This window comes from Monodelphis domestica, chromosome 1, assembly GCF_027887165.1.
Source record: "Monodelphis domestica isolate mMonDom1 chromosome 1, mMonDom1.pri, whole genome shotgun sequence".
NCBI lineage: Eukaryota > Metazoa > Chordata > Mammalia > Didelphimorphia > Didelphidae > Monodelphis > Monodelphis domestica.
In genome coordinates, this window is record NC_077227.1 from 64,221,793 (window position 1) to 64,236,232 (window position 14,440).

At 38.6% G+C, this 14,440-nt stretch overlaps 1 protein-coding gene across 1 annotated transcript in view; it reads left to right on the forward strand.

Annotated features, from left to right (window-relative positions):
* Positions 1 to 271: 271 nt before the first annotated feature.
* LOC103098337 (collagen alpha-2(I) chain-like) overlaps positions 272 to 14,440 on the forward strand; it is a 31,100-nt gene continuing 16,931 nt past the window's right edge. Inside the window, exons 1-6 of the mRNA XM_056800013.1 lie at positions 272 to 404; positions 2,621 to 2,830; positions 10,385 to 10,489; positions 10,730 to 10,837; positions 13,888 to 13,992; positions 14,234 to 14,341. Coding sequence (XP_056655991.1) covers positions 2,632 to 2,830; positions 10,385 to 10,489; positions 10,730 to 10,837; positions 13,888 to 13,992; positions 14,234 to 14,341 — 625 coding nt within the window. The 5' untranslated portion in view covers positions 272 to 404; positions 2,621 to 2,631. The remainder of the gene's footprint in view (positions 405 to 2,620; positions 2,831 to 10,384; positions 10,490 to 10,729; positions 10,838 to 13,887; positions 13,993 to 14,233; positions 14,342 to 14,440) is intronic.

Below are 14,440 nucleotides of genomic sequence, written 5' to 3' on the forward strand. Positions count from 1 at the left end.
CTATCTACTAGGTTAGGTAACCTCTCTTTCCTCTCCTAGCTATGTCAAGAACACCTTGAATCTAGGATGTAAAAACTTCCCTAAAGCTTTGTTTACTAAAGTACACAAAAAATTCCTATATGAAATTAGTAAAATAAACTAATCAATCAATAAAACAAACCCTCAAACTTCCTTGAAACAAATTCTCAGAAATTGAGCAATGGGAAGACGGATAGAAAGTTAGTATATAAAGGGGAACCCAACATCCTTGAAAACATGTATCATGATCATTTCTGCGGAAGTGGAGGCATCGAATACCCCTGAACTCCATTCTCCACTCTTCTATCAAGCTCATTGGTGACCACCCTATTGCCTGTCTCATCTAAACTTCCCCTTGTGGGGGACTTCATAGGCCTTGGGTGGAGGTAAGCAGTCATGGATCCATATCTGGTTTGGTTTGGTTCCCTTACTTGTTTCAGGAAGTGTGAATGAGTGAGTACTACCTACTGTCTCCAATCCCCATTGTTGATCACATTATGCATTGCTTTCTGAGATGGATGCAATTTAATTTGAGACTCTGAAGGATCATTTGCAATTGTACCATACCTGTATTAGATTGGTGTCCAGTCTGTGGCCTACTGACCAGTGGAACAACTAGTTGGCTTCTACTCTGGGAGCCAACATTGCTCTCAAGCTCCTTTCTGCCTCAGCTTTCTGGTGTTTCCCAAGTTAAAAAATAGGGCAAAAACTACGTCATGGAATAACCTTCCATATATGAAGCAGGCAGTGCAGCCTATAGAATTAAGTGAAACATGTTAATTAAGATATGTTCTCAAGCCATGAAGAAATTGTATCAGAATGTCCTGCATACTGGTTGGAAATAGTTAAAGTTCTGAGACATAGGTGCCAAAGTAATGAATGACAGAACCTATAGTTACTGAAAAAGAATCTCAAAGGAGTATTTTAAAAATTAGACTTAGTCTTGAATTAATAGAAATATCAAATCCCAATGATTCAGTCAAATAAATACAGGAAATAATATATTTACCAACTTTTAGAAGGTAATTGATCTAATTCTCTGTTAGAGTTCTGGACATGTGATCTGAGTTCAAATCCCACCTCCAGATTTTTATTCAATTAAATTCGGAGCCTGTTTCTTTATATACCAAAATGAGTCATGATGAGGATCAAATAATATAACATATCTAAAATGCTTTAGTCTATTGTATTTGTGATCTCTTCATATTTCATTTTCTTTCCAAGGACTCAGATCACAGTCCAGTCACTTTTATCTGTCCTGTAGAACTCATAAATTTGCTGGGGGGAAGTTGGGCATAGGTTATGGAGAAAAGTGATCAAGGGTCCACCCCGAATGCTAAGTGTCTTACCAAAGCTCTTTTAATATTATCATTCTGAGACAGAAGGTAAGGGTTTAAAAAAAGAAAACAACTTTAGAAGCTATAAGTTGACACAGTCATACCAGAGCAATGTAAGAATATTAATGTTAACCAAAACAATAGGTCTTTGTTTCAGAAAGGAACATTTGGACCTTAAAAGAATTTTGTAATTTCCCAAAAATGATCCATCTGATTCTCTTCTTATTTTTTCTGGACCTAATACATGGTTCCTTTGCAATATCACACAAGATACCTCTATCTATGTCTATGACTATATCTAATTATGTCTATGTCTGTGTCTATATTTATGTCTTGGGCCTCTATCTCTATTTATATCTATATTTGTGTCTGTGTGTATGTCTATCACTATTTCTATATCTCTATTAATTTTTATTTATATAGATCATATATATATATACATATGTACACATATGTAATATACAAATGCACAGGCAACCTATATAGAGGAAACAGATTAGATATGTACATAAATTGACAAATAGATCCATAAGGAATTTCTTTAAGTTGTCTATCCCGATCATAAGATATTCTGGACAAAAAGTAGTCTTTAGCTACTTGATTTTCCTGTGTAGAAAAACAGGCTACACTTATCTGAGTGATTAAGGATCTCATTTAGGAGAATCTTTATTATTCTGGGCCTTGGTTGGCTAATCAGAATGTGATCCTTAGAAAATGAAATCTGAAGTATCTTACCATCCAAAACAACTATCATTACTTTTTAATAAGGAAGTTGAGACTTTAGGAAATGACTTTACCAGAGTGACAAACTGACTTAATTGAAGAGCTAGAAATAGAGGCCCAACCTTGTTAGTCACATCCTAAAGCTCCTTTCCCTATGATAGGATGACAAAAATGAGTATTTCATTGTCCACTTTTGTGTTTTGGTCTGTTGTTTTACTATAGAGAGGGCTAAAGATATGGGAGAAAATACAACTAGCAGGTACAGTTTTCTTAAATTATTTAAATTATATTTAGATATAATTAAAATTACATTTGATAGAGTATTGCTTGATTGAAGTAAGAAACACAAACACGGTACCCCCAGAATTCTTGATGATCAACAAATGCCTCCCAGCAAAACTTTATTGCTCATATTTCCCAAGTGAGTGACCACACTCCTTAGCAAAAAATGAAGAACACAATCTCTGGCCATACACTGTAATTGGTCCTTCCCCATGTTCTGCAACAAGCAGTAAATTAACCCTCTTCCCATTGTGGTTCAGAGACAAGAATCATGCTCCTCCTCTATCTCTCTGCACTGATCCTCTTCATAAGCCCACTGGCTGCTCAAGATGAAGTGACAACACCCTCCAAAGAAAAAGAAAGCTCAGGGGCTTGTACCCTCATCGTGTGTGAACCTGGAGAAAGAGGATTGCCTGGAAGAGATGGAATAGATGGCAAACAAGGTCCCAAGGGAGAAAAGGGAGATCCAGGTACAGATGTTTCTATGACTTTGACTCACTAGGACATACATATATTCTGCTGACAAAGTTTCTCTCTCTTCTTGTGTTATGCATCTGAGTTGGATTTTGAAATTAGGGAAAAAATAATTTCAGAGCTATCAGCAAGGCCTTCAATTTCTCACTGCTTTGTGTAGAGTGTCAGTTTTTTTTTTTTTTTTTTATCAGTAACTCAGGTTTCTCTGGCCGTACTCCATCTGAGAAATGATTTCCGCAGTAGAATGAAAATTGTTTGTGCCTCTGTAGTGAGAAATGTCTTGAATGACCAGTCTGAACTTTCATAGATGGTAAAAGCTATAACCTAGAATTAACAAAAAGATCAAAGCTAGTATTAAAACAAAATGTGAAGAAGTCAAACATTCCTTAAGGTTCCCATTGACTCCTTTCTCTACCCTTTTTCTGCTGTTACCTTTCCCTCTTCCCATAAGGCACCCAAGCACTCTGTTCTCTCATCTCTTTACCCTTACTAAAGCCTATTCTAAACAAAGGCATGGACAGAGGCAGCAAGGTGGTAGAGTGAATAGGAAGTAAGTCCTGGATACAGGAGAACTTGGGTTCAAATCTGGCCTCAGACCTTTCCTATTTGTGTGACTCTGGGCAAGTTATTTAAATACATTTGCTTAGGCTTGCCCTTTTTTCTTTGAGTTGTTACTAAGATAAAAGGAAAGGAAAGGAAAGGAAAGGAAAGGAAAGGAAAGGAAAGGAAAGGAAAGGAAAGGAAAGGAAAGGAAAGGAAAGGAAAGGAAAGGAAAGGAAAGGAAAGGAAAGGAAAGGAAAGGAAAGGAAAGGAAAGGAAAGGAAAGGAAAGGAAAGGAAAGGAAAGGAAAGGAAAGGAAAGGAAAGGAAGGGAAAGGAAGGGAAAGGAAGGGAAAGGAAGGGAAAGGAAGGGAAAGGAAGGGAAAGGAAGGGAAAGGAAGGGAAAGGAAGGGAAAGGAAAAAGGAAAGGAAAGGAAAGGAAAGGAAGGGAAAGGAAGGGAAGGGAAGGGAAGGGAAGGGAAGGGAAAGGAAGGGAAAGGAAGGGAAAGGAAGGGAAAGGAAGGGAAAGGAAGGGAAAGGAAGGGAAAGGAAGGGAAAGGAAGGGAAAGGAAGGGAAAGGAAGGGAAAGGAAAGGAAAGGAAAGGAAAGGAAAGGAAAGGAAAGGGGGAGGGAGGAAAAAGAAAGAAACAAAGAAAGAAAGGAGGGGTGAAGGAGACAGGGAGGTCAGGAGGAAGGGAGAAAGACAGATACTGACATTGGTCATTTATGATTAAAATCACAATGGCTGGGAGATTAGAAAACATGAATTTAAGTCCTGACTCTTCCATTTTTAAGTTATATGACCAAAAGCAATTCACTTAAATTCTATGAGCCTGTTTCCTCAACTTTAAACTAGGGGCAATGACAATATTGTACTAGCTCATAGTAGGACTATGAGAAAGGCATTTTGTAAAGAATAGTGCAAATGTGAGTTCTAAAGCTGCATGGTACAGTGGAAGAGGTAGCCTGGGAAAGTCAAAGGAATAAGTAAGCACATGTAGTGCCTACTATTTGCCAAACACTGGCCCAAGTGCTTTACAAATCTCATTTATCTACTTTGGTCCTACCAACAATCCTGACAGATAGATGCTATTATTATTATTATCCCCATTTTACATATGAGGAAACTGAGACAGAAAAAGCTAAACTGCCCAGTGTCACCCAATTAATAAGGGTTAGAGGCTGGATTCAAACCCAGGTTCTAGGGAATCCAAGTCTAGGACTCTCTTCTGATTCTTTCTAACACTCTTTCCATAACATCGTAATCCCCCTTTCCCCACTAACCTGAGTGTTAGCTCTCCTTCAGACTCTACCTCCTCCATGCCTTTCCTGGGTACCATGCCCTTATAGATGTCCCACTCCCTCCTCTGAACTAATAGCACTCATTGCCTGCACCCTTCTGGTAGCACTGCTTTTGTGACACCTTTTTTTTCGTGATGATGCTTAGAGGAGACAAATGTCATGTAAAGAGCATTGGTTGGGGAATAAAGAGCCTGGATTCAAAATCCCATTCTATCACTTAATGCCTTTGGGATTCTGGGGGAGTAACCTTATGTCTCTGGGCTTCCATTTCCTCATTCATAAAGGAGATAGAGATGCTATGTAAGTCCTATTTCCTCCCTTACATCTTATGAATGCAGTTATATTATCTTACAATCATAAAGTCATACCTGGAAGAGGCTTGAGAGCTCATCTCATCGAAACTCTGTTTTTCAGAAACAAACCGAGGCTACTTGCCCAAGATCACTTTCATTAAGAAGAAAAGGGATTTGAAATCAGGTTCTTGGATTCCCAAGTCTGGCATCCTTTCCCCTATGCCCCAGGTGTACTTAATTATTTCCTCAGAGGTCCTATAAGTTCCTCGCAAATTGAGGCCAGGGACAAATATCTATGAGTATCACTATGCTGTGCATATACTGGATGATCAATAAAAATATTTTGAATAATGTCCTTTTTGGCAACATTTTTAACAGCTATTGCTACTAGAAATGTGTTTGGTTTAGAAAAAGGAGAGGCAAAAGTTCACCTGGTATGATGGGTTCTTAAGTAGAATATTCTACAAAGAGCTTCTTCTGTCTTTACATTGGCTGATTGAAAACCTGTTTCATTTTGGGGGGTGGGGGGAATACGAATGCCAGGACCAAGAGGACTGGGTTTTCCTAGGAAACCTGGCCCTATTGAACCCTGTGGGGAAAATGGTTCTCTAGGTGACCCAGGCCCAAAAGGAGAGCCTGGAGAAAAAGGTGAGTGCCAGCATAAGAGGAAGTTTTGGAATAGTGAAAACAAAATATTCTTGAAGTAAGAAGACTTGAGTTCAAGTTTTGATTCTAGTATTACTTAACTCTGTGAGGAAGGATATGTCATTTCACCTTTTCAACTCAGGGCCTTCCTTCCTCCTCTATAAATGGAATAAATAATTAGATCAGATAATATCTAAGGTCCCTCTCTATCCTCCCCTGCCTTATCTTCCTGCAGTTCTCCTCAATCTCCATTCTGCTCAGGGCTAGCCCCATTCACTGTCCTCTGAAACCACACAATTCTGTTGATCCCACTTTTTAATATTTTCCAGGGGACCAGCTCTCTAAGTCAGGCTGCTATGGAAATGATTCCCTGAGTATATTCACTGCTCAAAAACATCTCCAGTACTCTTGAATCTTAGTTTGCTTCCTTTCTTCATTGTTTCATGATTCTGAGGTGTTAAAGAAGTTATATATTTTGGAGACTTATGAGAATTTATTTTTCATATACTGTATTAATTCTTATATCAGGGTCAGCCTCAAAAATGTATCTTGGTGCTAACTCCATGTAGTCTCATTGAGATTTAATACTTTCTTCCTCTCTTCTCCATCACCCAGACATTATCTCCAGCTAATATCAATATTTCTTTATGGGTTCACTCTCTCTGTGCCTTCTTCTCTGTTCTTTTATATTAGTGGATCTAAGCTCAGATATTTATAGTACCTCCAGCTACTTTCTGGCACTGTATAATGGAAAGAGTAGTAGAAGATAGATGGCAGATATGCGGTACCATGAATTAAGCATCAGATCTGGAGTCAGGAAGATTCATCTTCATCACTTCAAATCTGGCCTCAGACACTTTTGAGCTGTGTGACCCTGGGCAAGTCTTCAGACTGTGTTTACCTCAGTTTCCTCATCTGTAAAATGAGCTAGAGAAGGATATGGCAAACTGTTCTAGTATTTTTACCAAGAAAACCCCAAATGGAGTTACAAAGAGTCAGGCACAATTGAAAAATTCAATCCCCAAAAGGAGGAGACAGGAGAGAAATTGGTTATCTCTAATGTACACAAAGTAATAGATATGCACACATATACCTATACATATATTTGGGAAAACTGAGTGGAGTAAATAATTTACCTAGCATCCTAGCCCTTGTTATTGTTCAGTGATTTCAATCATGGCTGACTTTTGGTAAGCTCATTTGGGATTCTCATGGCACAGATAATGGAGTAGTTTGCCATTTCCTTCTACAGCTCAATTTATGGTTGAGAAAAATGAGGCAAAATAGAGTATGTGATTTGCTCAAGATCACACAGCTTACTAAATGTCTAAGATCATATTTGAATTCAGGTCTTCCTGACTCCAGGAGGGATGCCCAATCCACTCTGATGCTACCTAGCTGCACCGTGGGATAGTAATCACATATTTTAGCACTTGGGACACTAATGAGTGTTAGGCACACACACACACTTGTGGAACAAACAAGTAGTTTAATATAAGGTAATTATTTGGGCATGTGTTTATCCCTTCAGCAAAACGTAAGCTCCCTGAGGGCAAGAACTCTTTTGGTTTTGCCTGTGTAAGGTATCAGCAGTATCTTACAAGTAGTGGGTGATATTGATAGAACTAATAAAAAATTTGAAATTGAAATACCTCATGGTGAAACTTATATGAAATACTACTGATTTCCCCTACATAATTCTTCTAATGTTTCTATCAGTCTTGCCCTCTTCAACTGGACACAAAAAGGTGGTTCAAAAAGGACTACGGATTACCTTAACTGTTTTTCCCTCAGGACACCCTAGAAATCCAGGTTTACCTGGATAAACGGGTCCCCTGGACCCCAAGGTCCAGAAAAAGGACCTCCATGAGAACAGGGACCCAAGGGAGAAGATGGAGCCAAAGGTAGATGGCACAGGTGGACTGAAGAATTATTGACACTTATTCTTTGATGTTCCTCTGCAACTAAGACTACAGTGAGCAGAAGGTATCCTAAGTATTTGGAGGTGAAAAGAGATCAAGACTAGGAATCTAACAATCTCTCTCTGGCATCAGTTAGTATGTTATTTTATATTGACCCCTCTAAATCTTATTTTTTTCATTTAAGAAGAGGAAAATTAGAACCTCTAAAGTCATTTTTCAGGTTCATGATTTTAATCCATGTGTCTTTTCATTGTCAAAGGTTCTGTTAGTTAACTACCCTTTTTTTTCTCAGTGATTCTATGCTACAGATGTTACTATCATCCTTGTTAATTATTCATCCCTGACCTGAGAGGCATAACTGTCACTCCTAAGACTTTCTTCATTCTGACAACATTTGTGGAGTCCTCAGATATTTACTGAAATTTACATAATAATTCCATTAGAATCATCATGGGAGAAAGCTCTGGACTTAGATCTGAATTAAAATCCACAATCTTATATAACTTATATGTCTGATTCTAATGGTACAGTGCACTTACTAGAACAACAGCAACAACACATACACACACACCAGCATCCACACACAGAGCAAGTCAAGAAGGTATAGTAGAGTCAAGTATGGACTTGAACCAAGTGTTGAGGGAATTAGAAGTAATTCATATGAAGGGTGTCGAAAGGGAAAGCTTCTACACGAGGTGTAGCTTTAGACATGAATGAGATCTCACAGTCCATCTAGTCCATTCTAGCCCCACTACCCAACTATTTTATAGGTGGGAAAATTGAGGCCCAAAGAGTAGACATACATACTCTAAGAAAGAAAAACTGCTTAAACTCAATTCTAGGTTCTTCGACAGCAGATTCAGCCCTTTCTTAACTGTATTACCATAATCATGGTTGGGTTTCTGTGACCATCCCTCATTTTTTCGCATTCCCCTGAAGGGCAGATTCAGAATTTCTGTTCTTTATTATCTTCAAGTGATGGTAATGCATGTACTTATCTTCATGATGGTCTATTTGCTTAGAGTCAATATGAACATTTTGTGGAGGTGTGACCAAATATATCGATGGAAGGGTTTTGTTGTTGTTGTTTTGTTACCTTCAAGCAAATGATCAATTGGCAAGCATTTTAAACATCTACTATATTCTTGACACTGTGCAGGGGATATGAAGACAGACATGAAAGAGTCCATACCTTCAAGTAGATTGCCTTGAATCAGAAGAAACAATAGGTACACGTATACATATATTTACTAACTGTCAACACCTTGATTTGCCCCTCTGAAAAGGACATTTGAGCTATCCTTTTACTAAGGCCCAACTTTTTTATGTCTCCTCATTCCATTTTAAAGAATGGGACAAAGGGCCACTTTGAATCATTTCATGAGTCTTCATTAACAAAGAATCTGTCACCTGCTTGAGCTTTAAATCTATAAGCCTATGAAATAATCCAAATTTAACCCCTAATTAAAGGGGAGTAAAATGAGGAACAGAGAGGAAAAACAATTTTCTGTAAAGACCCCCAGGTACTGTGTGACAAAGCTGAGTACAGAAGCCAGCTTTCTTGACTCCTAGTTCTGTGTAGTACTATAGGTATTTTTATTCCAATTGAAAAGATCTGGAAACTGAGACTGGGAGAAGGAAAGCAGCTCTTCCATGATAACTAAGTATCAAAGGTGTGATGTGAATTCTTGTATCTTACTTAACAAGTCCAACATTCTTCAAAAGCAAATTCCATTTGAGATACCAGTTTGAACAATATCCATGTATAGATATCAAGTGGAAGTTTTTTGAATGGAGCTCAAGAAAAAATGCTTCCATCCCTAAAAAATCCCTAATAAGGCCTTATCATGCACATAGCAAACTTGCTTATTTCTGAATTGTTCAGTTTCAGACACTGAATATGAGCACCGAGCAAATCACATCACCCCATTTGTCTGTTTTCTCATCAACAAAATGAGTTAGAGAAGCAAATGGCAAATCACAGTAGAAACATGAAGTATCAGATACAATGGAAACAACTACAGAACAAAGAGTAGTTCTTCAGTTGTTCTTCAGAAAAAACATAGTAGCACCTAGATAACAAGGTTAAAAATAGAAAACTAACTCATTGGTCCTCTGAAGTCATCACTGCTCCTGGTCCAGGATTATTCCTAATCTTTTTTACATCTCTCCCAAACTGATGGTGTCCTTCATGTCACTGCCCTGGATTATGGCTTATAGAACTTGTTCCCCAAATTCAAAAAGTTCCTGGTTATACCCCTCTATTGAACTTGTCTCTCCATGAGACCAACAACAAATCTTAAGAAAGAGAACAGTATCACCATCTTACACTGGAAAGAGTCAGAATATCTGGGTTCAAATCCTACCTTTCATGCTTCCTTTGTTTGTTGGATTTATTACTTTGGATTAGTTAATATCATTGGGACTCAGTTTCCCCATCTATAAAATGAAGAAATGAGATTAGATGGACTCTGAGGTGCCTGCTACCTCTGGATCTATAAAGGTGTAATCCATTCAATTGTCTTCTCTTTCTACTGTATTCCATAATATCTAACAAAGGAGTGGGCATATACCCAGGACTCACTGAATATCTGTGAATTGGTTGATTGAATCTGACCGAAAATAATTCATGGGCTAAGTAGATATGGGGCTGCTCTAACAGCATAACATCAGAAACTACTATACCCCCAGGTAGAGGAGATGAAGAAAGTTGAAGAAGAAACTAACAGTCCATTTTCAGGGAAATGTTCAAAATACATGTTGTATATGTGCTGCCACCAATTAAAAAGAGGGAGAGAAGAGAAACCAATGATCAGAATATTCCTAAGACATTTCTGTTCCACCATCAGGAGCAGCAGGAGAACCAGATAAAGAATATTCCTCAGGCCCGATTGGCCCCTCAGACCTGGAAGGAGAAAATGGAGAACCAGGAGCAGGACTTCCTGGACCTGCTGGTGAGTGATGGAAAGCAGGCCTGGGAATCTCAGGAAAAAAAAAACAACCCTGTCTGCATGTTCACCAAGCTCCAAACTCCTTTTCATATAGCATTTGAGTCAGAACCACACCTTCTTATGGTGAAGGGTCAAGAGAGATTGGAAGACTCAAAGTATTCATCGCTCAGGAGGGATGGGGAATATTTACTGAGAAAGTCCTATTAACTAACTCTTTCCTGGTCTCTTGTCATTCAAAATTAGGGCCACATAGAATACCTGATTTTCCAGACCCCCAAGAGCCAAGTGGTCCATCTGGGCCACGGGTTGATATACCATTACCTGGGGAGAAAGGAAAATGTTGTTGCGCAGGTAAGTCAGCCAACATTAAGGGTCCATCATGTTTGGTATGAGCCGGTTCTCCTAGCTCATTGCTTCCCTGTTGTTTTGGAATTTTAGAGAATGACCAAAACAGTATTAGGAACCAAACTATCAAAAGTCCCTCTAGATGGGAAAGCAGCCTCAGGAGATGCAGAGTTCCTTCCAATGGAAGGTGATGGAAGAGCTATACAAAGTGATCAAAACGAATATAACAAACTTTCCTAACATTCAGGTTAATGAAACTAACTCTAAACGTGACAAAGGAGTCATCACAATGGGTAACAGGTTGCCAGAAAGTGTCTCTTTAGAAGACCTGAGATAATGCTTAGAACACATACCCTATACACATGTACATATGTGTGTACATATCTATAGACACATAGATAAGATCATGTTAACATCAAAGGCAGAGAACTGATTGGCCTGCAGCCAATTAGTACTGAAAACTGAAAGGCAACATCCCAAACTGACCGAGGCATCCAGTTTCTCACAACATGGTTGATTGACTCCCAACATATCTCCCTCTTTGTTATGACCTTGCTGAAGAATATAAAAGATGAAAAGAATTCATAAGAACACTGAAGAGTTTTTTATTGAAACATACCATTCATTATTCACTTTATTTCGTTCCATGATTTTCCTTAGGGCAAGCAATGTCTTGTTTCAAAACATGATAAATAAGGAAATATGTATTATATGATAAAATGTGTTCAACTATATCGAAGAATAAGTAGGAAATTAGGGTTACAGTCTCTTTCTTCTCCTTTCCTGCCCTTGTCTGGACAAAGCAGGACCTTATGAACTACAGACTTTGTTTATTTCTGAGACAATGGAATATTGGATAGTAAAGACTTTCTTCTATGTTCCTTATAGTAACCTAAAACTCAGCGGCTTTTTCTCAGAATTTATAGTTTGGTCTCAACTCCCAATTCAGACATTCCTTCATGTCCTCTTATGAGCATTCTGTAAAGGATGGGTGTGAGTAATAGCAAGAAGGACTGTTGACTGGACAAATGAATTTATAAAGAAGCCTTAGGTGTGATGAAATTGGAAATACAGACTATATTCAGCTGCAGAAGATTAATAAGTGACAGAAAACTTCATATTTGATCCTAGAGGAAATTGGGAAGATTGCAGTTGTTCAGAATTTCAATCATATCTGACTGTTCTTGACCCCATTTGGGATTTTCTTGTCAAAGATACCAGAGTGATTTTCCATTTCTTTCTTTAGCTCATTTGACTCATGAGGAAACTGGTTCAAAGAGGGTTAAGTGACTTGCCCATGGTCACACAGCTAGTAAGAGTTAAAGGCCAAATAGGGAACTGAGGTCCCCCTGACCCCAGGTCAGGCACTCTATCCCCTGTACCTCTTAGCTGCCTATAATTAGGAAGATGCTGAATTTGAGTAATTAGGGAAGTGACATGATACATATTCTCCTAACTGTCAATTCTGTAATTTGCCCCTCTGAATAGGATATGTGAGCTATCCTTTTACTAAGGCCCAACTTTTTTATGTCTCCTCATTCCATTTTTAGGAATGGGACAAAGGGCCACTTTGAACCATTTCATGAGTCTTCATTAACAAAGAATCTGTCACCCGCTTGAGCTTTAAATCTATAAGCCTATGAAATAATCCAACTATAAATCCTAATTAAAGGGGAGCAAAATGAGGCCCAGAGAGGAAAAACAATTTTCTGTAAAGACCCCCAACAAGTGTGTGACAAAGCTGAGTACAGAAGCCAGCTTTCTTGACTCCTAGTTCTGTGTAGTACTATAGGTATTTTTATTCCAATTGAAAAGATCTGGAAACTGAGACTGGGAGAAGGAAAGCAGCTCTTCCATAATAACTAAGTATCAAAGGTGTGATGTGAATTCTTGTATCTTACTTAACAAGTCCAACATTCTTCAAAAGCAAATTCCATTTGAGATACCAGTTTGAAAGATATCCATGTATAGATAGATATCAAGTGGCAGTTTTTTGAATGGAGCTCAAGAAAAAATGCTTCCATCCCTAAAAATCCCCTAATAAGACCTTATCATGCACATAGCAAACTTGCTTATTTCTGAATTGTTCAGTTTCAGACACTGAATATGAGCACCAAGCAAATCACATCACCCCATTTGTCTGTTTTCTCATCAACAAAATGAGTTAGAGAAGCAAATGGCAAACCACAGCAGAAACCTGAAGTATCAGATACAACGGAAACAACTATACAACAAAGAGTAGTTCTTCAGTAGTTCTTCAGAAAAAACAGAGTAGCACCTAGATAACAAGGTTAAAAATAGAAAACTAACTTATGGGTCCTCTGAAGTCATCACTGCTCCTGGTCCAGGATTATTCCTATTCCTTTTTACATCTCCCCCAAACTGATGGTGTCCTTCATGTCACTGGCCTGAGTTATGGCGTATAGAACTTGTTCCTCAAGTTCAAATAGTTCCTGGTTATACCCCTCTATTGAACTTGTCTCTCCGTGAGACAAACAACAAATCTTAAGAAAGAGAACGGTATCACCATCTTACACTGGAAAGAGTCAGAATATCTGGGTTCAAATCCTACCTTTCATGCTTCCTTTGTTTGTTGGATTTATTACTTTGGATTAGTTAATATCATTTGGGACTCAGTTTCCCCATCTATAAAATGAAGAAATGAGATTAGATGGACTCTGAGGTGCCTGTTACCTCTGGATCTATAAAGGTGTAATCCATTCAATTGTCTTCTCTTTCTACTGTATTCCATAATATCTAACAAAGGAGTGAGCATATTCCCAGGACTCACTGAATATCTGTGAATTGGTTGATTGAATCTGACCAAAAATAATTCATGGGCTAAGTAGATATGGGGCCGCTCTAACACCATAACATCAGAAACTACTATACCCCCAAGTAGAGGAGATGAAGAAAGTTGAAGAAGAAACTAAGAGCCCATTTTCAGGGAAATGTTCAAAATACATCTTATATTTGTGCTGCCTCTAATTAAAAAGAGGGAGAGAAGAGAAACCAATGATCAGAATATTCCTAAGACATTTCTGTTCCACCATCAGGAGCAGCAGGAGAACCAAATAAAGATTGTTCCTCAGGCCCAATTGGCCCCCCAGACTCCGAGGGAGAAAATGGAGAACCAGGAGCAGGACTTCCTGGACCTGCTGGTGAGTGATGGAAAGCAGGCCTGGGAATCTCAGGAAAAAAAAAAACAACCCTGTCTGCATGTTCACCAAGCTCCAAACTCCTTTTCATATAGCATTTGAGTCAGAACCACACCTTCTTATGGTGAAGGGTCAAGAGAGATTGGAAGACTCAAAGTATTCATCGCTCAGGAGGGATGGGGAATATTTACTGAGAAAGTCCTATTAACGAACTCTTTCCTGGTCTCTTGTCATTCAATATTAGGGCCACATAGAATACCTGATTTTCCAGACCCCCAAGAGCCAAGTGGTCCATCTGGGCCAAGGGTTGATATACCATTACCTGGGGAGAAAGGAAAATGTTGTTGCGCAGGTAAGTCAGCCAACATTAAGGGTCCATCATGTTTGCCATGAGCCGGTTCTCTAGCTCATTGCTTCCCTGTTGTTTTGGAATTTTAGAGAATGAGCAAAA